We start from the raw sequence: 24,040 nt of genomic DNA, 5'->3' as shown, positions 1-24,040 counted from the left end.
TTTTAAATCTGCGATGCTACAGTAATTATATCCGAAAAATAAACTTGAAACCATAACTCTAATTATACACATAGTTTCAAAAGTTATGCATCACCCCTCTAATTCACGATGTTTACGCTTTTATAAATTAGTATCTTTATTACATATTTAATGGGTCTTTTTTATAAAAAATATACCTTTTTTGGTTTTTTATTTTATTTGAATACCCATTTAATTTATTTAATAAAAAACTAGGGTAGGTCGTCATACAGGAAGTAATTATTATAATATCAAAACTCCTACGATTTCCTGTATGACTACTGACTACCTCCCCTTGTTCGTAAAATGGACTGCTCCGGACTTACTTAACCTAGCCACCACCTAGCTCCAGTGCAGCTGTTCCTAGATGCAGTGAATTTTAAAAATCTTCACGGAATTCTCGCGCATTGTTTTCTTTTAGGTTTTACTATTTAAGTTATGGATTCTTACGGTGCCCAAAATCATTAGCAAAATGGTTTTCATCCTTGATTATTTTTTTTAATTAATAATATTATTATATATAATAAATATAATATATAATATTATATTTATACAATATTATTATATAAAAAAAGAGGTGTATACAAGAGGAGTATAAAAGAGGTTTCTGAAAACAGAAACTTCTACATACACACTTCACCTTCTAGATCATAATCATTCTTTCAATGAAGAGTTTCAAATTCTGCATATTCAAAATAAAGGCCTTAAGCTGTATTTTTTAGAATCTATGGACATTAATCAACTGAAAAATACAGATATAATTCTGAATGACCAACTCGAGACAAACAGCTCCCCACTCCTCAACCTCTTCAGTTAAAGACTTAAAAAGGCAAACACATTGTAAACTATATCGTACAAATCATGCGTCTACTCTCTTTGCGCTAGAGCAAAAAAAGAGAGGTTGTTGCGAGTGGAACGTAGAATCTTGCGTAGATGCAACTACGAGCACTGGAGATATCCCTCAAACGAAATCCATAACATCTCAAACATCCCCAAAATCAGTGAGAGAATAAACTCTCTGAAAAGGAACTTCACAATTAAAGTAATCAACGGTCCCCCCTCCGACACACAAGAATCTCTCAAATGTTCCTTCCGGCCACGTATTCTACCGAAAGCCCAAACGCAAAAAGATTCATCTACCGTCTGCTCTAATGCAAACATGCATTGACGAACTCCCAGTAGAATATGAAAACATCCTCGAGGCTACCCCGCTAGCCTTCCGTACCCACCTATAACACATCCTCTTCCCTACCCCGAACAGGGAGAAGTTGGTCTTTTGCGGTTTCCCAACTTCATTGCACAATTATACCTGTTCGTCCCAAGAAAATAGCCGCAACTATTTTCATCACTCGAACGCTCACTGTCCACGCTGCGCTCAAAAGCCACCTCCTGACCGCCGACGAGGGCTGCTGGTTCTACCAGTTGGCGTACAAGGGTTTCTAGGGAGACTGGTCGAGAGCAAAGCACGGACAGTACACGTAAATGTCTATGGAACCAACAACAACTCCATCAAACTTTCTTCTCTGTTGCCTTTTTAGCCTTCTGGACACCACCGTCCGGCATAACCCAGGAACACCAGGACACGACACATGCCCCAGTGTGTTTTTCGGACTGTTTGCTTTTGCGGCCACTTTTTACATTCACTACAAACCCTGAAGAGGACTAAATCCTAAACGGGGACACTCATTGATAGCATTTCTACATAGCAATTTATTCTATACACGCAAATCAAACAATGAGAAGAAAAGTAAATATATCACTTGAGAAAGGCACTCTGCCGAAACAGCTGTAGTCAGATAGTTATAATAAATTTTGTGGAAGTATAGAAAACAAACGTTTTCAGTGTTTTATTGTTAGATAAAATGAACTTCCATCAAGTAACGGTCGAATCCATCAATTACTTATTTCTTTGTTTACAGGTTTGTGTTTTGGATAATATGTCTTCTGAAAACTTATTTAAGGAGACACCAATTCATTGGTTACCAGTCAAAGAAAGTTAACGTCATTATACTAATTTAATTTGATATAGAATAATTATATTGTACATAGTTGTTGTATTGTATTTATTATTGAATAAAATTAAACACTAAATTTTGATTTTCTTATAACTTCCCAAACTGAATTGTCACAACTTGACAGACACAACTATTTTGTGAATAGGTGTGGCTCATTTTACCAACTTTTGGTCACAAATGATGTATTTTCTAGTAATAGGAAGAGAATTAAAATGTAGAGAAAAGACAAAAAAAAGATGAAACCTGGAGAGGTTCCTAAAGAAGAAGAAGAGTACATGAACAAAGAGAACAATGTGAGATAAACCCAAGCTCTGCATCTTAATGAAGTCGAGCATTTTTTCCGCACTGACAGCTTCAAGTTAAAATTCTCTCTACATCATTGTACATTCGTCTTAATATGTTGCCCCTTGAAGCTGTTGGAGCTACTGAGATCATTCAGATTTTATATATTTACTTCCTCTAATATTTCTAATTCTAAGCTCTACAATAGGGCTTTTAAAAATTCAAATTCTTTATTTTCTTTCTGACAAACATAGTTTTTTAGTAATTTTTACTAATTCTTATTACCAGAAAGATTTTTTATTGAGCCCAGTCCGGTCGTAACTTTTAGTCTTAGATGACAGATAACAAGATGGCTGCCACTACAAAACGAGACGTCAAAAACTTCAAAGGCGCCGACGAGAGTGTCACTCATAGATATAATCAGCCCTGTGATGAATCACTCACGTTAAATATATCGTAAAGTTATCCCGCAGTTAAGTTATAATCCTCGAATTGGTGTAATGTATTATGATATTTAACTTAACTACTTACGTTATTTCTTGGCAGTTCTTGAGTTATCTGATATATAAACTGTCACTTTATAACGCGACGTTTAACCTCAAGTTTTGAGATAACTATGTAGTTATGTTAAGGATTGTAAGGTTAGGTTTATGTTTTAATTTGTATTTAGATAGAAATCAAGTGCGTATTTAACGTAGATCGCTACTTCAGATTGTCCCAGGATCTTGTGCGGCATTTTATTAATTTAATAAATCAAATTTAATATAAATCAGCACAAAATTATCAAAAACATAGACCTAAGATAACAATTAAAAACACGTAGGTAATAAAATTAAAACAATAATAAAAATGAAAAAGAAAGCTAATAATTTAAAAATAGAAGGGTAATGCAATTCTAAAAATTATACAAAAATCAAAACGAGAGATTCAAGTTGAAATTTTTATTTATGAACATCCAAGCGTTTTAAGTATGTACTGTTCTTTCTATATATTTTTTCCATCGACCGTCCATTTATGATCAATTTTAACACCCTCAAAATAATTGATTAATGACCCCTATTAATTTTCTATTAATGAACGATTTCATTATAGGCAACACAACATACATTGCTTGCATAAATTAATTAAACGCTCTGTGATTGGCAGTGACCTGTGGTGTAGGCAACCAAACATATACCTATTTATATTCCTACTAAAAAATTTAAAATCAAGTAGCCGCTGTTATTACTATCTGTCATTGTATGTCATTATTTACTTTATTGTTTAAAATTCTGTGTATTTGAAAAATCAAAAGATGGATATATCTGTATTTCTGAAAAGTACGGTCGACGGAAAAGTTTTGTAACGAACTCGTGAATTAAAATGGCGATTAACAATCTCGAACATTAACGCGCTCGCCCCGTTCACGTTAAAATATCTCAATTGTTAATCGCCCTTATTAATACACGTATTAAATATTACACATTAAATATTATTATTACACTGGTTAAATAACTATTACGATTCACCAGCGTACAGCCGTTTGGTCATCGGTAGCCGGTGTGTAGGTATACCAGCTTCTCGCGATTCTCTTTCTCGCTCAAACTTGTACTAATTCTACATAAGGTTCTCTTTTTAGACAACTTAATATTTTCTTCCTTGTATAACGTCTAAGAAATAACTCATCTCATAACGGTGGATGATGCATCACACGGAATTTACGTTTTAAAGTTATGGAGATAGTTATATGTCATAGTTATCTTGACTTTAACGCAAACGTTAAAAATAACTTCGGTAATTCATCACAGGGCTGAATAATGCATAGATTAGGCAAGGTACGAAAATAGCGTAACGCGGAGCAGTTCATCGGTGGTCTATCTATCTCTCTCCACCGGCGCTTAGCTTTCTCTCTCTAGTATATGATGACCGCTGCCGCTGTACTCTGTGTCTGTGTCGTTCCAGTACTCCCATCTCTTGGTAGATACGGTCACACTCGTACGACAGACAAAGATAGCTAGACCACTGTGTACTTGATATTGGCGTTACACCCCGATGCATTGAGCGGCATATACCTAGCCTGGTCTATGGTTAATATGTCTATGGCGTCGCTACTGTTTGTTTTTAATACTGCACCGTGTCAAAATATCACAGATTGCAAGAAATTATATTCCTAGAAATGTACATATTACTGCAATACTTTTCGGAGAAATTATGAATTTCTCTCTTTGAACGAGAAACAATTACCTATAAGTAACAAAAGCAATGTAGGTCTGGTAGGATGTAGAATAACATTTTTGGATGTTGTTTTATGTGCTATTAGATTGAAAACTTAGTTTTTTGATAGCAGTTGCCGCTAGGGCATCCCTGCATTTCGTTTGTTGCAATCCGTGACTGGACGCCGGGGTTTGTCCTAGTTGGGTCAGAGAGAGCAGCATATGTGCCTCCTGATGAGAGACTAATAAGTTTCGAAACCGGTAGAGGTGCTTGCTGCACTCTCTGATTGAACTGGAATACTGATGCGGCTGTAGTTTCGTGTTGCAACGAAATTGAAAATGGTTATTCATTTTTGAAAAAGCAATATTTTTATTTGACCAACAATAAAAAAAAATAAACAAACAATTTATTAAAATATATTTCATAAAACAGTAAATAACAAATTATTTAGAATGAAGATCTGATCAATAATTTAAGAAGTACAATACGATTTGGTAGGTTTTCTGGACTGAGTTCTGGTTATTTTACATAAAATGTCTTGCTGACACGCGCTGTCACATCCAGCTTTCATGGCAGCGTCTCCCTTGCGACAATAGTTTCTGAAACAGATTTTTTTAAACTATTTTAGCTATATACTAATGAAAAATGAATGAGAAAATAATCGCTGATCGAATTGAAGTACCTAATGGTTGTGGTGTATAGGACTTTTTAACGCTTCTCATTTGTTTCGAGCTTCTGTCATATGTCGTATATTAATAATATTAAACACGGATTATACATGTGACAGAAGCTCGAAACAAATGAGAAGCGTTGATAAGCCCTATTAATATTACACAGGGATTATACGACATATGACAGAATCTCGAAACAAATGAGAAGCATTCAAAAGCATAGATATAATAATACATAGATTAGGCAAGGTACAAAAATAGCGTAACGCGGAGCAGTTCATCGGTGGTCTATCTATCTCTCTCCACCGGCGCTTAACTTTCTGTCTCTAGTATATGATGACCGCTGCCGCTGTACTCTGTGATGATAAAATCACCTCCAACGTTCCATTACTCCCACCTCTTGGTAATAGATACGCTCACACTCGTACGACAGACAAAGATAGCTAGACCACTGTACTTGATATTGGCGTTACACCCCCATGCATTGAGCGGCATATACCTAGCCTAGTCTATGGTTAATATGTCTATGTTGAAAAGTCCCATTATTGTGAAACGATGTTTATATCCATAGACATATATAGGTATTAACATAGACACACTGTCATGTTGAGCGAAGTGGCGACACTATCTTTTTTTGCTCTTTCTTACGCATAGTAAATCTGCGGCAGTAGTCCTCCCCTTCGTGCCTATACCCCCACTTAGTTTCATGTTAGTTTCTCGATACAATGTGCTAGAAAGAGATACCGCAAAGCAGTCCAAGAGATCTTGTCGCCAGGAAGTGCGGAGGGTAGGCTCAGTCTATGTTAATATATATGTCTACGGTCGATATGCACCTATGTTTAAAAATAACTGGAGGCCGGAGGGTTCATAATTAAGCATGTCGTATTAGTTTCCGTTTTCTAGTTATTCGTCTCGGAAAATTATGTTAGGATTTGTGTGGATATATTTTTAAAAAAGTATTAGTCGAGTTAGTATCACCGGACCAGAAAGAAATAAAAACTTTTTATAAGCGACACTTGCGTATTTTTAATAGGAGTAATTTTTAGTGCAATTGAAAGTTATTTTGAATTATTTATTTGCGAACCTAGGGATCTTTGCGTAAAGAAACTCACACATCCCAAACGTAATATCACATCACACATCCCAAACGTAATATTTGGCGATCGTGACAGGACTTATACATGGGTGTGCTTAAAAGTTATTTGCTTTCGCTTATTTTAGTGTAAACTTTTATCCGACGCATAAGCTTGTTTGTCGGGAGGCTTGGCCAAAGTTATAACCTTTTTAAGCGAGAAAATATGGAATCAGTTAAAACTGAACTGGTGGACACTCGACCCTGGCAACAAATTAGTGTACAGTGGGAACTTTTACAAGTAAAGTACAATTAGTTTTGTGACGTGAAAAGGGAAAGTGCGGTACTTGAAATTATGTTCGAATGAGCTGAAGAAGAATTATTCAGTGAGATGGAGGCAAAGGATAAATACAGCACAAAGTACTATGAACTTAAGTACGAATATGATGACAGACCCAGTTCAGTAAGTTCAGTTATCTAATGTAAAAGGTAAGCGCAAGTTTAAATTACCTCCAATCGAGTTCAAGAGATTTAATGGAGACTTGAAAGATTGGCTTCCCTTTTCGTCGTAGTTCAAAGTAATGTGATGGCCTGACCTATAATTGATTTACGCGATTAGATATCTTATTTGAGATAAGCCACTGTAGAAGGCCAGACGATTAGTGGGGAGTTTTCCTGCAGTAGCCGACTAGGTTCAAAGATTATTCAGAATTTGCAGTTTGGCAACTTTGCGTAACTCAATTAGGAAACTCTGCGTAAAAAACTCACAGGCATCCCAAACGTAACATTCATTCTCTTTATAGTTTAGAATTTATTGTATATCTGCTCTTAATACTTACAGCCAGTAGGTGTTTAGTAGAGCAGGTACGTCAGCCATCGTGTCAGACAGTTTATCGAAACTTTCTGGTGAAAGATCCGTTAGGTTGTACTGTTCTTTCATCGAATAAAGCTTTGTCCATGGCGGACTCTGATCCGGATATAGATTTGCTTGAGTTAGATTAAAGTAATAGGTAAAGATATCAAGGATTTCCTAAAAAATTTGGTTCGAATCAGGTAAACTTAGTAATAAATAAATAAACTTAGTAAATATACGTAAACTAATTATTTGTACTTACCATCGTATCTGGAGACACCGCTACAACTTTGATGTTGGGATTGTATGTGGTATACGTTGTTAAACTAGCCCCATTGAACGCCACGTTTATGGGAGTAGTTCCATCTTCGTCGTAGAAGATTTTTAATTCGTCTGTGTGAGTGTGGCCAACGAACTGGCCTTTGATTATATGTGAAAATCTGTAAAATACATTATACCAGGTGGATAAATCTCTAACGGGCTATATGAAACTCATTGGAAATTCTAAACTATTGAATTAGCTAATTCCCTAGTTGCTTCCCTAGTTATTGAAGTGAAAACTTCTTTAGGGACGTTGTGCGATTTTTGGATACGGGAAAAAGCATTGAATTGGCGACCGTCATCGCTTACGCTATATATTATGTGTATGTATGTATATATAAATTGTGTAGAGGCATTTATTTAGGATGGGGAAAAAGGATTGATTTCGCGACCATCATCGCGACCGTCATCGCGTCGGCGAAATAAATTTTGTACGTATCTATATTATGAGTATGAACACATAAATTGTATAAAGGTATTTAAATTTAAAATAAATGTAAAATCTATTTTGGGATGCTGAAAAAAGATTGATTTCACGACCGTCATCGCTTCGACGAAATAAATTTTGTACTTGTATTATTATGATGCACGTATAATAATACTAATATTATTGAAGTGAAAACTTCTTTAGGGACGTTGTGCAATTTTTAGATGGTGAAAAAGTATTGAATTAGCGACCGCCATTGCTTCTGCGAAATAAATTTTTGAAGTGAAAACTTCTTTAGCGACGTTGTGCACTTTTTAGATAGGCAAAAATATTGAATTAGCGACCGTCATTGCTTCGACGAAATAATGTTGTGAAGTGAAAGCTTCTTTAGGGACGTTTTGGTCTTTTTAGATGGGGAAAAGTATTGAATTAGCGACCGTCATTGCCTCGACGAAATACATTTTTGAAGTGAACACTTCTTTAACGACGTTGTGCACTTTTTAGATGGGGAAAAAGTATTGAATTAGCAACCGTCATCACTTCAGCGAAATAAATTTTTGAAGTGAAAAGTTCTTTAGGGACATTGTGCAGTTTTTAGATGGGGAAAAAGTATTAAATTAGCGACCGGTATTTGTTCGACGAAATAAATTTTTGAAGTGAAATCTTCTTTATGGACGTTGTGCACTTTTAAGATGGGGAAAAAGTATTAAATTAGTGAAATCTTCTTTATGGACGTTGTGCCCTTTTTAGATGGAGAAAAATATTGAATTATCGGCCGCCATCGCGACCGTCATTGCTTCGACGAAATACATTTTTCAAATGAAAACTTCTTAGGGACGTTATGCACTTTTTAGATGGGAAAAAGTATTAAATTAGCGACCGTCATTGTTTGACGAAATAAATTTTTAAAGTGAAAACTTTTGTAGGGACGTTGTGCACTTTTTAGATAGGAAAAAAGTATTGAGTTTGCGACCGTCATCACTTTGCCGAAATAAATTTCGTACGTACATAATATACAGTGATGAGCGCGCTAATAACCGGCAAAATAGCTCAAAAGATGGAAAATGTATTAAGTTGTAAGATAAAAAGGAATGAAACTACTGGAGGTGGGATTTTACCGGTATTAACTTATAATTTACATTACCATTATGGATAGTTTCCACCTTTATACCTTTAAACGTCAGCTAGTTAACTTCGGTCATAATTCTACATAGTATGACGTTCTTTCAAACCTAGTTTCAATAGGTTATGTACGTCTTCTTCTTCTTTGGTTTATTGGCCTCTACCTGCATGAGTATTTGGCTAGTCCATCGTTTTGGCATAAAGAAAAAATCCCTTATTCACCTACAATTTAGAGTTGGTATCGGACAAATACAACAAAGGTAAAAACTTTTCTCGTTCAGGGATAACTGTCGACCATTACACAATCTGCCTCTACTTCTTCTTCTCGTTCTTTAGTTAATTGGCAATTTTGAATTATAATGGGACAAATACAACAAAGGCAAAAATCTTTCTAGCTCAGGGGCAACTGCCGATCATTACAAGATTCCGTAATGTGGCCTCGGTTTCCTTATCCTTTTTCATCTTTCTGATGACCTCAACATTTGTTATTCTATCTACCCAACTTATTTTTAATATTCTTCGCCAGGTCCACATCTCGAATGCTTTAAGTCGATCGCTTATGTCTTTCTTTAAGGTCCAGGCCTCCACCCATACAGCAACACTGAATTATCTAGTCGTACGTAATTTTTGACATATTGTTCAAATTATTTATTATTTTATCAATTTCATTTCCAATATTTTGCTTTCCTCATAACTACGTTTGACGTTAATACGACATTTTTTTTTCGCATAAAGCAAAAATCAATTGAAGACAATAGGGCTTTTCATTCACAGTCATTTGTTTCTAGCTGTCATATGTCGTATAATCTCTGTATATTAATATTATACACAGATTATACAAAAGCTCGAAACAAATGACAATCGATGAAAAGCCCTATAAAGCAAATGTAAATAAAAACAGTTTAATTCATAGTAATTTTTTTATTCTAAAATTAACTTAATTTCTATTTACCATGATTTTAGACGTCTCGGATTCACTCCTGTCACTTCAGAATTGTCGAAGGTTGTTTCAAATCCCACATTTATGACTTTATTGCAATAATTAAATATTAAAATTTGAAATTATGCAGATATTGTTTGCTTTGAATTACTTAACATTTGTGTTAGTCTTTATTAGAAATGTTTAAAGTCTTCTTCTTCATTTTATGTAGACATGACTCTGTCTGTTTTTCAATGTGCCTACCGAAGTTGTCGTTCCATCTTTTTCGTGGTCTTCCCACTGATCGTCTTCCTATTGGGGAACCGTCTCTCGCTGTCCTGACTACTCTATTTGTTGTCATTCGGCTTATGTGGTCGTTCCATTATATTCTTCTGTTTTTCACCCAGTTATTAATGTTGTCCACCTTACATCTCCGTTGTATATCTGCAGCACTGAAGTAGTTTAAAGTAAAACATGAAACGCTTACTGAAAAAACAATGTCATACTTTCGAAAATAAAAAATTCTACAAAAATAAAAAAAAAGTCCTAAATGAATCTGTTTACAAAAAATGTTCAAATAAGCCACCATAAGCAGCGGAACAATAACCCAGCCTATTGTAAAAATTCCGTCTAACATTAGATAATGTTTCTGGACTAATACCTCTCATTGTATCAGAGATCTTTTCCCGTAATTCTTGGAGAGTATTAGGCCTATCGTCCTCAATTCCATATAGTTTGGACTTGATATACCCCCACATAAAAAAATCACAAGGTGAAAGATCAGGTGATCTTGCAGGCCAGAAAATATCTCCGTGGCCACTAATCAATCTATTAGGAAAAGTAGCACTGAGATATTCCCTGACGATGCGAGAATTATGTGCAGGGCAACCATCTTGTTGAAACCATATGGAATCGAAAGGTATTGGTAAATTACGAAGGGCCGGGACAATTTGATTTTGCAGAAGTTCCAAGTATTTCCGCCCAGTCAACATACCGTCTATAAAAAATGGACCTATGACATGATTCCCTATTATGCCTCCCCAAACATTTACTTTTCGAGGACGCTGAGTACGAGCGACATAAATCTGACGAGGATTTCTTCGAGACCAATACCGAGTGTTCATTGAATTGTGACGTCCATGCAGTGAAAACGTACATTCATCGGTAAACAAAACATTCTGTAAAAAATGTTCATCTTGATGTGACATTTCCATTGCATTTTGACAGAATTCTAAACGTCGATATTGATCTCCAGGGAATTGTTCGTTGGATTTATGTAACTTGTAGGGACGGTATCCATGCTTTTTCAAAATTTTACCTACTGTAAATCTTGAAAGTCCAAACTGTTCTCCGAGAAAAGATGTTGATTGAGTAGGATTTTGTTCAATACTTGCACAAATCAAAGTGTCCCTTAGTTCTAAATCTGGGTTTACCTCTCGTCGTCTACGAATTCCTCTTGGAGTAAACACGGATCCATAATTTAAAAAATTACGTACAATAGACTGAATTGTCGATCGTGTTGGTGTTGGCCTATTTGGGTACATATCTCTAAATTGTTGTCTGATCATGTTCTCTGGTAATCCATTAGCATGCCAGACAACAATTTGCACTTTTTCTTCTACCGTTAAAACCATGATTTCCACGAATTGTTTTTTCAGCAAAAAGTTTCTGTTTACCGTAGAAAACCACTTCTCGAACTCGAAGTGTTATAGTTTAATTTAACGTTCACTAGAGCCCACTTCAGTAGTTGTATGGAGGAGAATCAGATTAGAAGTTCGGGAAATGCTTCTAAGAATCAGTGCAGCATTTTCATGTGGCAGTTTATGGAATTTAATATTATTTATTTTATACTTAGTTAATTGGCACTCAGTCAAATGGTTTCGTTATAGGTATTTGTGAATTTGGAAATGTTTAGTTTTAGGACCTGATGCTTCTCTTGTGTGTTTTATTATTTTAGTTTGGAATAATCGACAGTTTTAGTTTGAAATTAAATTTCGGTTTGACGTCTATTTGTGTCAGATGAAAGTTTTTACCTCTGTTTTATTTGTGCCATAACAACCTAAAATTGCCAATTAATCAAAGAAGGTGAAGAAGAAGTAGAAGCAGATTATGTAATAGTCGGTAGTTATTCCTGAGCGAGAAAAGTTTTTAACTTTGTTGTATTTGTCCGATATTAACTATAAATGTAGATGTAGATTATTAAGGGATTTTTTCTTTATTCTGAGAGAATGAGCTGGCCAAAATACCCATGCAGGTAGAGGCCAATAAACCAAAAAGAAGAAGAGGTACATAACCTGATAAATCTGAGTTTGAAGAAACGTCATACGTAGAATTAGAATTATGACCGAGGTAAACTAGCTGACGTTTAAAGTTATAAAGGTGGAAACTATCCATAATGGTAATGTAAATTATAAGTTAATACCGATAAAATCCCACCTCCAGTAGTTTCATTTCTTTTTATCTTACAACTTAATACATTTTCCATCTTTTGAGCTATTTTGCCGGTTATCAGCGCGCTCATCACTGTATATTATGTGTATGTATACATAAATAGTATAGAACGTACGCAACGCTTATATAATATAGGTATAGCACTTCTTTTTGGATGTGGAAAAGCATTGAGCTTTTAATTTATATACTATAAGAAGTTTTCACTTCTGTCAGCACTCCCATGAGTGCTTTAATTTTTTTATATTTAGAAACGATTTACGGAAGACTGGAATCTGCATTGAAAACAAATGGTCTTACGTCTCCGTTGCGTCTACGCTACGTCAAACTATAAATCCAACTTTAGCCATCTCTTCCGTTCCGTTACGTTTCTCTTACGTCCCGTCATGTGCTTACGTTCATTTATAAACAAGAGTACACAAAATTCGGTGCTGAACTTTTCCAGTGCGTCTACGTTACGTCTACGCTACGTCAAACTATAAATCCAACTTAATTGTGACGATTGTGACCCATCCCGTTATATACATTCTGCACTATGTATGGCCTAACTTTTACAACAATACAATTCTGGCAAATTAATGTAGGTATGTATTATATTTTTGCAAAATTCTATAATATTTTTAATTTGCAGAACAATTTTAACATTTACTTTCAATGCATATTTTGATGTAAAGTAATTAGTGAAGCAGGAACTCCACAGTTTAGAATTTCCTATTGAATTTCCTATGGCTGGTTTGATAATTAACCACCGGTATACATTTTTAATATATCCGGCCTACCGGCCATATATAGCGCGGGTACGAAGCAGCTCTGGTTGCTTCCCGCACTTCACTCTCCAGTTTTGTCTATCCTGCCAATCGTCTTTTCTATTTTTCTGCTTCGCATGGCATCAATTATTCCTTACCTTCCAAGATTTACGGGGTCTGCCGTGTCTTCGTCTAGTTGTTGGAGTATACCGTCCTAATCTAAAATCTCTCTTGGTCATCGTTCATTTTTCATGCGTTTTACGTGTCCTTACCAAATCAGTTGCCCCAATTCAATTCTGTTGTCAATGCTACTCTTAACATTTGTTCGCAGAATCGAGAGATTCTAGAGATAGTGCTTTCAGTTTGTCTCTGTTTCTTTGTGTTATCTGCCAACATTCTGCGCCATACAGTGTGTCAATTTTAAAACTTACAATGTGTTAGGTATATCTCACGAACAAATGCTTATATCGAAAAATGCTTAAAACGGTTTCTAGGATAGTAAGGGGGAACTAAAATGACACGAAAGAGAACTCACCCCATATCAACCCCCTAGGCCCCATCCACCACAACCAAAAAAGTTTAAATTGCAAACCCCTACTTGTGATACATCATTGAAAAGGCTGTAAAAATTATATCCAATGATATAGATAATAATTATACAAGGTGAAGCAATACCTGTGAAACTTTGGCTTAAATGGAAAATTTAATGAGGTTTTTGTTGAACTACAAAATTCTTAAAAATGTTAATTAAATAAATATTCAAAGTTTGTAAACATTGTTTTGTAAACAATAATACAGAAAATTCCACACCTGTAATTTTGAACCAATCAAAATACGTTATTTTGACAGATCACCATGGCAACGGAGGTATTTTATCGGAAATTTTTTGTTCGTAGGGTACCCAACAGCGAATTATAGTGGAAATTTTTTGACGTTTACAATAACAGAACATTTTTGACAGACTGGTTTTTATTTGTTTACATAATTTAAAATAAAACGCCAAAAAATAATTTTCTATCACTTGTAGTTACTCAAAACTTATGTAAAATTGAAGAATATACTATTTTCTATCTTGAAATGGTATTCCCATGCAACTACAATGAGTAGAAATTACGAATTTGAAAGCCTAAATAATTGCTGACAAAGCTATGGCGCGCTATTAATCTGTTCATGCAGCTTTGGATTTTCAAATGCAAATTTGGTGTGGAATTTTCTTACCGAATACCACGCGAAGTCAAATTAATATCCGGAAATTTTTTTTTGATCATGAATATTTTTAGAAAATTTCCCTCGTCTGCGACTCGGGAAATTTTCAAAATATTCATGATCTCAAAAAAATTTCCGGAAATAATTTGACCTCTAGTGGTATTACTAGTGAAAATTTTCAAATTCTGCACGAACTTTGTCAAATATTGTTCTAGTAATAGCGCGACATGCTTGAGTAATTCTTTCTCGTAATTCCCCAAGTGACGCAGGTTGAGTTTTATAAACAACTGACTTAATGCCACAGAAAAAAGTCAGGTGGCGGTAAGTCTGGTGACCTCGGTGGCCACTCAATAGGACCTGTCCTTCCAATCCATTTGTTCAGATAATTAGTATCTAACCAGTGCTTAACTGGAGCTGCAAAGCGAGGTGCTCCATCTTGTTGGAAGTGCAGCAAATCTTCGTCTAGAGCTAGGTTGCCTTGGTCGTAAATGCCTTTCATTAAATATTTGAGCTGCTCGTAAATAACACTAATTCTGGGAGGCAAATATGAAAATGATTTCCACGCTTTCAGGTATACTGTAAACCATCGTGACAACAACTACAGCTGAATGACAGTACCGATCGTACAAATGGTGAAAACTAATGACATTAATTTAAAAGTCTCAAATAAACCAAAAATTATTGAATCTAACAGAACCCAAAAAAAAGATGTTTTCAACTTAAGTTTTTATTTAAGAGAAAAAAGTACCGACGTACACTTATCATTCAAAATAATAGTCCGGGAGATAGCATTACAATAATACAAAAGTCATAGTAAGCCGGCTGATGTTAACACCCTGTATAATTATTATTTATACCATTGGATAGCATTTTTTATAGCCTTTTCAATGATGTATCACAAGTAGGGGTTTGCAATTTAAACTTTTTTGGTTGTCGTGGGTGGTGCCTAGGGGGTTGATGGGGGTGAGTTCTCTTTCATGTCATTTTAGTTCCCCCTTACTATACTAGAAATGGTTTTAAGCATTTTTCTATATCAGCATTTGTTCCAGAGATATAACCCATTGTAAATTTTAAAATTGACACACTGTATGTTGTAATTTGTTCTACCGTTGATTGATAAATATAGAGGGGTTCTACTATTTATACTATGATAGAGGTTTATTTTTGTTGCCATCCTGATGTTTTTTGACCATAATATAGAATTTAATTTTTGGATAGCTGTTCGTCCTTGAATTATTCCTTTATGGATATTCTTTTTTGTGTTACCATCTTCGGCAATAACTGTTCCTAAATATTTATATTCTTTACAGCTGTTTATAATACCGTCTTCAGCTGAAATATTTTCTGGTTTTCCACCAACTACAAGATGTTTCGTTTTATTTATGTTTATTTTTAATCCTCACTTAGTGTGTCTTCTTCGATTAGCTTTCTAGTTATGAATGTTATGTCTTCTGCATCATTTGCCACTAGTACTTGGTCATCTGCAAATAGCAATGATTCAGGCAGTCTTCTCCAATTTCTATTCCCATTCTTGAGCATTTTTTCATCCATAGTAAAGTTGTACCGCTTTTTGGATGTAAATTTTGAACAGCGTAGGAGATAGGCAACATCCCTGTCTTAGACCTTTAGATGTTTTAATTGTCTCATACTTTTATCCTACTAACCGAAATTTGTATACATTATCAAGAGCTTTTACGTAAAGTTAGAAGGTAATTCGTTAAGTAAGTACGTAAATCGTTAGAAGGTAATAAAGTCTTCCAGAGACCTCTGAATATTCAGAACAGACGTGAAATAGTCCATGCTACCCTAAAAGATATAGTTAGAAAGCAGTAAATATATTACCTACCTTCGTACAATCTTAAGATAAGTATCTTCCCACGGGGAAATGCATTCATAGTTTCCCAAAGTGTTGTGGCCGACGATATGGACGTATTGGCCTTTTGCTTCTGAGGCCAATAGTTCGGTCTGCAGCCAATTCAATTCGGTTTGCATATACGTAGTATTGTAGAATAACCACCTAAAACAGAGTAATTTTTGAATGTGTATAATAGTCCAAGAGGCAGAGCTGAAAAATTTCTCTGAATTTACTAAAGCTAGTTATTTCACAGTTGATTACTGTGATTGTGTAGAGAAACATACTGCGGTCGGTCAAGCGAAACGTAGAACAGGTGGTACTGACAGCTTGTCAAAGTTGCTTACCTGCGGAGGTAATTAAATCCATTTCCTAATGCTGAAAATCAGTGCACACATTCTAAATAGAATATAAATAAAAGTTATTATAGTCGGTCAGCTGTATGACGGGACAGAGCCGGTCGGTCGGCCCCAATGAATGTACAGGGTTATTCACTATATTTTGACCCCCTTGTGAACTGCTTTATTTACAGAATTAGAAAAAAATGTGAAATACAAAAGTTATTCGATTTTTTAATTATGATTTTTTGACATATATATCGTACTAGTGACGTCATCCATCTGGGCGTGATGACGTAATCGACTATTTATTTTTAAATGAGAATAGGAGTCGTGTGCTAGCTCATTTGAAAGGGTATTCAATTCTCTATTCAGTAATATAAACATTAACATGATTGTTTATACAGGGTGTCCAAGATTTTTTTTTAGTTAAATTAGTTGTTTAATTAATAATTCAAAAAAAATTTTGGACACCCTGTATAAATAATGATCTTAATGTTTATACTACTGCATAGAGAATTGAATAACCTTGCAAATGAGCTAGCATACGACCCCTATTCTCATTTAAAAAATAGTCGATTACGTCATCACGCCCAGATGGATGACGTCACTAGTACGATATATGTCAAAAAATCGTAATTAACGAATCGAATAACTTTTTTTTTACATTTTTTTCTTATTCTGTAAATAAAGCAGTTTACAAGGGGGTCAAAATATAGTGAATAACCCTGTACATTCATTGGGGCCGATCGACCGGCTCTGTCCCGTCATACAGTTGACCGACTATAATAACTTTTATTTATATTCAATTTAGAATGTGTGTACTGATTTTCAGCCTTGGTAAATGGATTTAATTACCTCCGCAGGTAAGCAACTTTGACAAGCAACAGTACCATCTGTTCTACGTTTTGCTTGACCGACCGCAGTATTTTTCTCTACACAATTACGGTAATCAACTGTGAAAAAACTAGCTTTAGTGAATTCAGAGAGATTTTTCGGCGCTACCTCTCCGTCTATAAGTATGATCTTTTTAGAAAGATAAGTAAAAGCAAGTCTCTTCAAATGGAAAAAACTCCATGATTCTGAACAGAAGTGAAGGAAAAACGCAAAGAAAAGGAAAAACCTTATATACCTGAAGCCTGAAGTACATGTCAAACATGACGCAACAAGCGTACGAAGATTGCAAGAGAATAAGAAAATAAACATATGCACTCATAGGAATAATTAAAAACGGGCACTGGGAACACTTCTCAAAAGAACTGAATCAGGATTTTTATGGTTTACTCCATAGAATAATATCGATAGTTTTTATTAGAATAATATATGTTATAAGTATTTTAAAGATATGAAAATCGGTGTGGAGAAAGAGGACAAAAATAAAAAGGTGGTGGTTTGAAAATTATGATTTTATTGTTTATATCTTTACCGTAAATGTCGGTCAACTTTGACCAATTGTATCTCAGGAACCACTCATAACAATTAGACGTTTTTTCTTTTAAAAGAAGTGTCCTAATACTTGTTTTGCAAAACCGTTTTCATGATTTAATTTAATTTAATATTTCCCGAGATATTCTATTTGTTTATAAGCCAAAAAATTGTTTATAATTTTAAAATATTCCTGAGGCCGCTTAAATAGTCCAATTTCAATTCTGTAAAATACATTGCATAGGTAGAGTATCTTTTTATACAAAAAACATAGTTATTCTTATGTACAATAATTATTGTGGGCCGTTATTTCTTATGTAGCGACCGTAATTTTTTAATTAACAATTCAATTGTGGCTAAACTGTTCATTCAATTTCCATCGGCTTCTGGAATTATAATCTATAAGAAAATAGCTTTTATATTACCAAGTTATTTAATTATTGATAAACAACTACTTATCTAAAGTTTTAGTTGAAAATTAAAGATTTTGTTGGAAAACCCCTCATTTTCCGGGGAAAATTTTCATCGAAGTAAATCGGGAAAACACGTCTGTATGCAGAATTTAATTACAGTGAATTTTTATTGAAGTATTTTTGGTGTAGAGTTAAAATTTTTGGAGTTATAGAGTAAAAATTGAAAAAAACACGATTTTCCGGCGCCATTTTGTTTATAAAAAAAGTAGCACACTATCTGCGGAGTTTGCATACCTATATTATTAATATATACAATCATAAGATTCGATTCCAGCAATAAAGTTGCTGGTAAATATCTTCTCCTTGTATTTTGCTAATTAGCCCAGAGTAATGTTGGAATGTTCGAGAGTCAGCGCGACATGTTGTACTGAAAGTGGAGGGAGGGGGACGAGCGGTACGTGGAAGATCAAGCGAAAACGAGAGATGGCGAGTTTGGATTTTTCGAGAATCAGTTACTTCTTATAAAACCGGAAAACGATGTTACGAGTTAGTTAGTGCAGGGATGCCAGGTCTGGGGAATTTTCCCCATAACTGGGGAAAATTGATAAACTTTGGGGACTGGGGAAAAACTTTTTTAAAATGACTAATATCTGGGGAAATCAAACTGGCTAAAATATGTTATTAAATTTAGTAAAAAATAGTTATTTTAGAAAGTCCATTCCTAATTATGTCAATATTAAATGTTTTACAACGACAAGATCGTGGTGACTGATTCCACATATAGGCCAGACTCAATACAGTTTGGTGAATTGTGACTACCGCGAACAATGATATTCCCTGGGGTTCCCTAAATAAAACCGTTCTTGAACGGTGACGAGTATGCGCAGTAACGAGAAATGTGTAACTGCGCATAAATTTTCGTTATTGCGCATGCGCGTAACGATTCAAGAGCGGTTTTGTATCGAATTTGAACAAACCTTATAAGTCTGGGGAATTCTGTTGAAAATCTGGCAACTTTTAAAACACAATATGGGGAAATAAATTATTTGGGCCTGGCAACGCTGAGTTAGTGTATAATATAAATTCGATCTGTAACTAGTATAAAATATATTCGTATACACAAACCGAGAGTAATATTTTAACCGTATAAGCACGCTACGAACAACAAATGACGTTGGAACAACAAACACTAGAAATATCCATAAACGAAAAAGTTCACATAAGCAAGCATGAGGTACAAAAAATATTTGAATAAGTAAAGAACAGAAAAGTTGCAGGTAAAGATGGGATACCAAATGGTTGAAATAAGGTGGAGTGACAACAATGACGGATCAACTAACAGCATTAATGACGTTGTAAGACACAATAAAATACCAGAAGAATGGAGCAAAAGCAAGCTAATCCTAAAAGCGAGCAAAAAATTGCGATAAGAAATAACCTGCTAAATATACTACCATGGAACTTACAACTAAAATTTTGCAAGAACGAATAAATCAGCATAAACTCAACAAGTGTTTCCGCACGGGAAAGTCGTGTAAATATGTAATATTCGTCATAAATAATAAATAGATTACCGAGAAAGCATTAGAATACAATTGATTTCCAGTCGTATATTTGATATTGAAAAAAGCATTTGACAAGGTAAGACTCAAAGATGTAACACCTAAATGGCTTGTATAATAAGGAGATACAGCTGGATATTATCAAAACAATTGAAAATGTCTATCAAAACAATACGATGGAAGTCAGAATAAATGGACAACTTACTGAACCTATAGATACATGCAATGTAATAAGACAGAGGGATTTACTAATTCCTATATTTCTTAATCATACTGGAGCAGACTTTAACACTGACGCAAAAAACCGCAAATAAACTCAGAGTTACACAACGAGTCATGGAACGTGCAATTCTGAACGCCTTTGAGACCACATAACAAACCAACAAATCAGGCAAAGATCAGGATAAGTAATGGAGAAATAGATGGAGATGCATGCAGTAGAATTAGGGCTGGATGGATGAAGTGGAAAGAAGCGAGTGGTGTGTTGTGTGACAGAAAAATTCCAATAAAGCTAAAGGAAAAATTCTATAAAACAGCCATAAGACCGGCTATGATGTACGGAACTGAATGTTGGACAGTGAAAAAGAAAGAGGAACAACGAATGCATGTGGCGGAAATGAGAATGCTTAGATTGATGAGTGGAGTGACAAAGAAGGATAAAATTAGAAATGAGTATATTAGGGGAAGTCTAGGTGTGGCACCAATTGATGCCAAAATGAGAGAGCATAGGTTAAGATGGTTTGGTCATGTTCAACGCCGAGACGTTAGTCACCCAATACGAAGAATAGCTGAAGTGCAGATCCCTGGAAGGAGTAGGAGAGGAAGACCAAAGAAGACGTGGGGGAGACGATTAGGCAGGACATGTTGGTAAAGGGGATTAATATTGATATGACGCAAGATAGAATTGTGTGGAGAAATGCAATTAGGGAAGCCGATCCCGCATAGGGATAAGGCAAAGAGGATGATGATGATACATTGTAAATCATGATTCGGGAGTGCTCCTCGTAACAATTCAACGTGTCTAAGTTTGTTTATTTCTAGTGCATCTTTATTGTGATTTTAGTATAGAACAATAGTAATCAGTAAAGAACCGATAAGATATAAATAAAAAGTACCTACTTAGGGATTACACTAACCAGCTATGGAGATGTTGACAGAGAAGTAAAAGATCAAGTACAAAGAGCAACTAGATTAGCAAGATGCTTTATTAGTATAGTATAGTTGATCCAAAAGATGGCATAACCCAGACATCCAAAATGAAAGTTATCCTTCAACACCAAATTGTTCTATATAGTCCACACAATGTCCAGAAAAAAGTCACACCATTTTGAGCGTCGGGTTTGGGGGGAGAGGGGGAGAAGTTGGTAAATTCGTAGTTTCTTACGTTTTTCGTCAATATTTCTAACACTATGCGGTTTAGCATGAACAACCCTCTATACAAAATTGTTCTACATTAAATTTGAAATAAAAAAGGTCCTATTCATAATCTTTTTAAAATGAATGGTTCCAAAGTTACGGAGGTAGTATATTATAACTGGTCCAAAAAAAGGCCTAACCCAAACATCCAAAGTAAAAGTTTTCCTCCAACACCAAATTGTTCTGTATGGTCCACATATTGTTCAGTAAAAAGTTACACCATTTTGAGCGTCCGGTTTGGAGGGGAGACGGGGGAGAATTCGGTAAATTAGTAGTTTTTTTACGTTTTTCGTCAATATTTCTAAAACTATGCTTTAGCGTAAACAATGTTATGTACAAAAATGTTCTACATGAAATTTAAAACAAAAAATGTTCTATACATAATTGTTATAAAATCAATGGTTCCAGAGTTACGGAGGGTGAAAATTCGAGGTTTTTGATACTTTTTATATTTTTTGGGCAATGTATGGTATAACTATACCAAAAACCCAGACATCCAAAGTGAAAGTTATCCTCCAACACCAACTTGTTCTATATGGTCTCCATAATGTTCAGAAAAAGTCACCATTTTGAGCGTCGGGTTTGGGGGGGGGGGAGAGGGGGGAGAAATCGGTATATATAAAAAGTATCGAAAACCTCCACTTTTCACCCTCCGTAACTCTGGAACCGTTGATTTTATGACAATTATGTATGAAACCTTTTTTGTTTTAAATTTTATGTAGAACATTTTTCTATAGAACATTCTTTACGCTAAAGCATAGTTTTAGAAATATTGACGAAAAACTCAAAAAAACTACTAATTTACCGAATTCTCCCCCATATTCCCCCCAAACCGGACGCTCAAAATGGTGTAACTTTTTACTGAATAATATGTGGACCATATAGAACAATTTGGTGTTGAAGGAAAACTTTTACTTTGGATGTCTGGGTTAGGCCTTTTTTGGACCAATTATACTATATTACCTCCGTAACTTTGGAACCGTTCATTTTAGAAGGGTTATGCATAGGGCCTTTTTTATTTCAAATTTAATGTAGAATAATTTTGTATAGAGGGCTGTTCATGCTAAACCGCATAGTTTTAGAAATATTGACGACAAACTTAAAAAACTACGAAATTACAGATTTCTCCCCCCTCTCCCCCCAAAACCCGACGCTCAAAACGGTGTGACTTTTTTCTGAACATTATGTGGACCATATAGAACAATTTGGTGTTGGAGGATAACTTTCACTTTGGATGTCTGGGTTTGGGTCTAACTATACCATACTATATGGCCACAATATGCCCATGAATAAGAAATATTGCTTATAAAAAGGAAGAAGAAGAATGCCGAACTACAATGTTCTTACATTTCTCCTAATTTTGATATTTAAGAGACAAACATTAATCATTAAAAACGCTTATGACTCACCAGTTGTAGGAGTAACAGAAATTGTTGTTGAGCACAATAACTTTGAGCTTGGGATAGAGCTCGTATGAATAATATCCATGTTGCTTGATCATATCTACAGCAGGTGCATCGACCCATGAACCCCACAAGTATGCAACATGGTTGTAAAGCCACTGTTGGTCAAGTCCGGCGTTTGCTATAGCTGTCTCTCTAGGTGGGAATCTGAAACAACGTGATTATTAAGAATATTTTTGTTGTAACTGTAATGTAGAGAGTAGAGAGTCAGCCTAGATCAGATAATTGGAAGAAACGATACAGTGATGAGGGTGCTAAAAACCGGCAAAATAACGCAAAAAAACATAAAATGATTGGAAACAAAAAGAAGTCGTACAGGCCCAAATCTGGAGAATTCGTTGTAAGAAACATCAGTTTGTAGTCCAATTTGACCAATTTGTCCATGGCGAAGGTGTTAGTCTGACCGTTGTCATGGTGGATTTTTCTTCCCCCATCGGTGCTGTTTTTTCTGAAATTCGGCGTCGAAACGGGCAAATAATACGGCATAGTAAAGCCCTGTGATCGTTTTGGCCTTTTCCAGGAAGCGAATAAGTATATAGGGTGGAAGGCATTTATGGAATAAAATTATATCTGTCCTTGTTTTAAAAAGTAAAAAAAACCTAAGACCCGACCATTTTTAAATATAAATATACGCTTCTTAAATCTAAATTTAAATGTACAGGACTATTCAGGCAAGGCTAGGCAATAAGCTTTATTTTTAATGGAACGCCCTATTTTTTTTTTATTTTTTAAAAGCTGCTTAACAACCTGATTTCAACGAACCATATCATATTATGAATAATAGAAGATGAAATTTTGAAATTTTAGTGTGTGGAAACAACTTATTATATGGAATAAAATTGTTTGTATCCTTATTTTAGAAAATTATAAAAAACGCTAGGATATGTCAACTTTTAAATTCAAATATGCGCTGTTTAAGTGATTCACACAAGTCTAGCATAGCCCATGATCTTTTTTTTAATGAAACACCCTGTATATTTTTATGTTTTTAGAATCTGCCAAACAATCTCACATCAAAAAAGTGTATTATGTAGGGCCTATTACGAATAATACAAGGTGAAATTTTAAAATTATGTATAATTTTCGTCAAGATATTAAATACCTAAATAAAATTTTGAAATGAATAATTTATCATACTTTAAATTAATAATGGTATTATTTTTAAATTAGCTCAATAAAGACATAAGTACGTTTTCTAAGCCAAGTATAAATCTATTGGGTTTTGTATTTATTGTCTTGACGAAATTTATAAATAATTTAACAATTTCACCTTGTATT

The 24,040-nt window shown here is 34.8% G+C and overlaps 2 protein-coding genes across 2 annotated transcripts in view; one reads left to right on the top strand and one right to left on the bottom strand.

The window, feature by feature from the left end:
• The window catches only part of LOC114334530 (ubiquinol-cytochrome-c reductase complex assembly factor 1), a 30,762-nt gene extending 28,653 nt beyond the window's left edge, over positions 1-2,109 (top strand). Inside the window, exon 5 of the mRNA XM_028284593.1 lies at positions 1,938-2,109. Within this exon, the coding sequence (XP_028140394.1) occupies positions 1,938-2,018 (81 nt within the window). The 3' untranslated portion in view covers positions 2,019-2,109. The remainder of the gene's footprint in view (positions 1-1,937) is intronic.
• Positions 2,110-4,908: 2,799 nt separating this feature from the next.
• The window catches only part of LOC114334529 (sphingomyelin phosphodiesterase-like), a 56,542-nt gene continuing 37,410 nt past the window's right edge, over positions 4,909-24,040 (bottom strand). Inside the window, exons 6-10 of the mRNA XM_028284592.2 lie at positions 22,709-22,909; positions 16,140-16,310; positions 7,367-7,544; positions 7,091-7,281; positions 4,909-5,107 (exon numbers count right to left, since the gene is read on the bottom strand). Coding sequence (XP_028140393.1) covers positions 4,981-5,107; positions 7,091-7,281; positions 7,367-7,544; positions 16,140-16,310; positions 22,709-22,909 — 868 coding nt within the window. The 3' untranslated portion in view covers positions 4,909-4,980. The remainder of the gene's footprint in view (positions 5,108-7,090; positions 7,282-7,366; positions 7,545-16,139; positions 16,311-22,708; positions 22,910-24,040) is intronic.

Source organism: Diabrotica virgifera, chromosome 8 (assembly GCF_917563875.1).
Source record: "Diabrotica virgifera virgifera chromosome 8, PGI_DIABVI_V3a".
NCBI classification, from domain to species: Eukaryota; Metazoa; Arthropoda; class Insecta; order Coleoptera; family Chrysomelidae; genus Diabrotica; species Diabrotica virgifera.
This window is presented reverse-complemented; position numbering and strand designations above follow the sequence as displayed.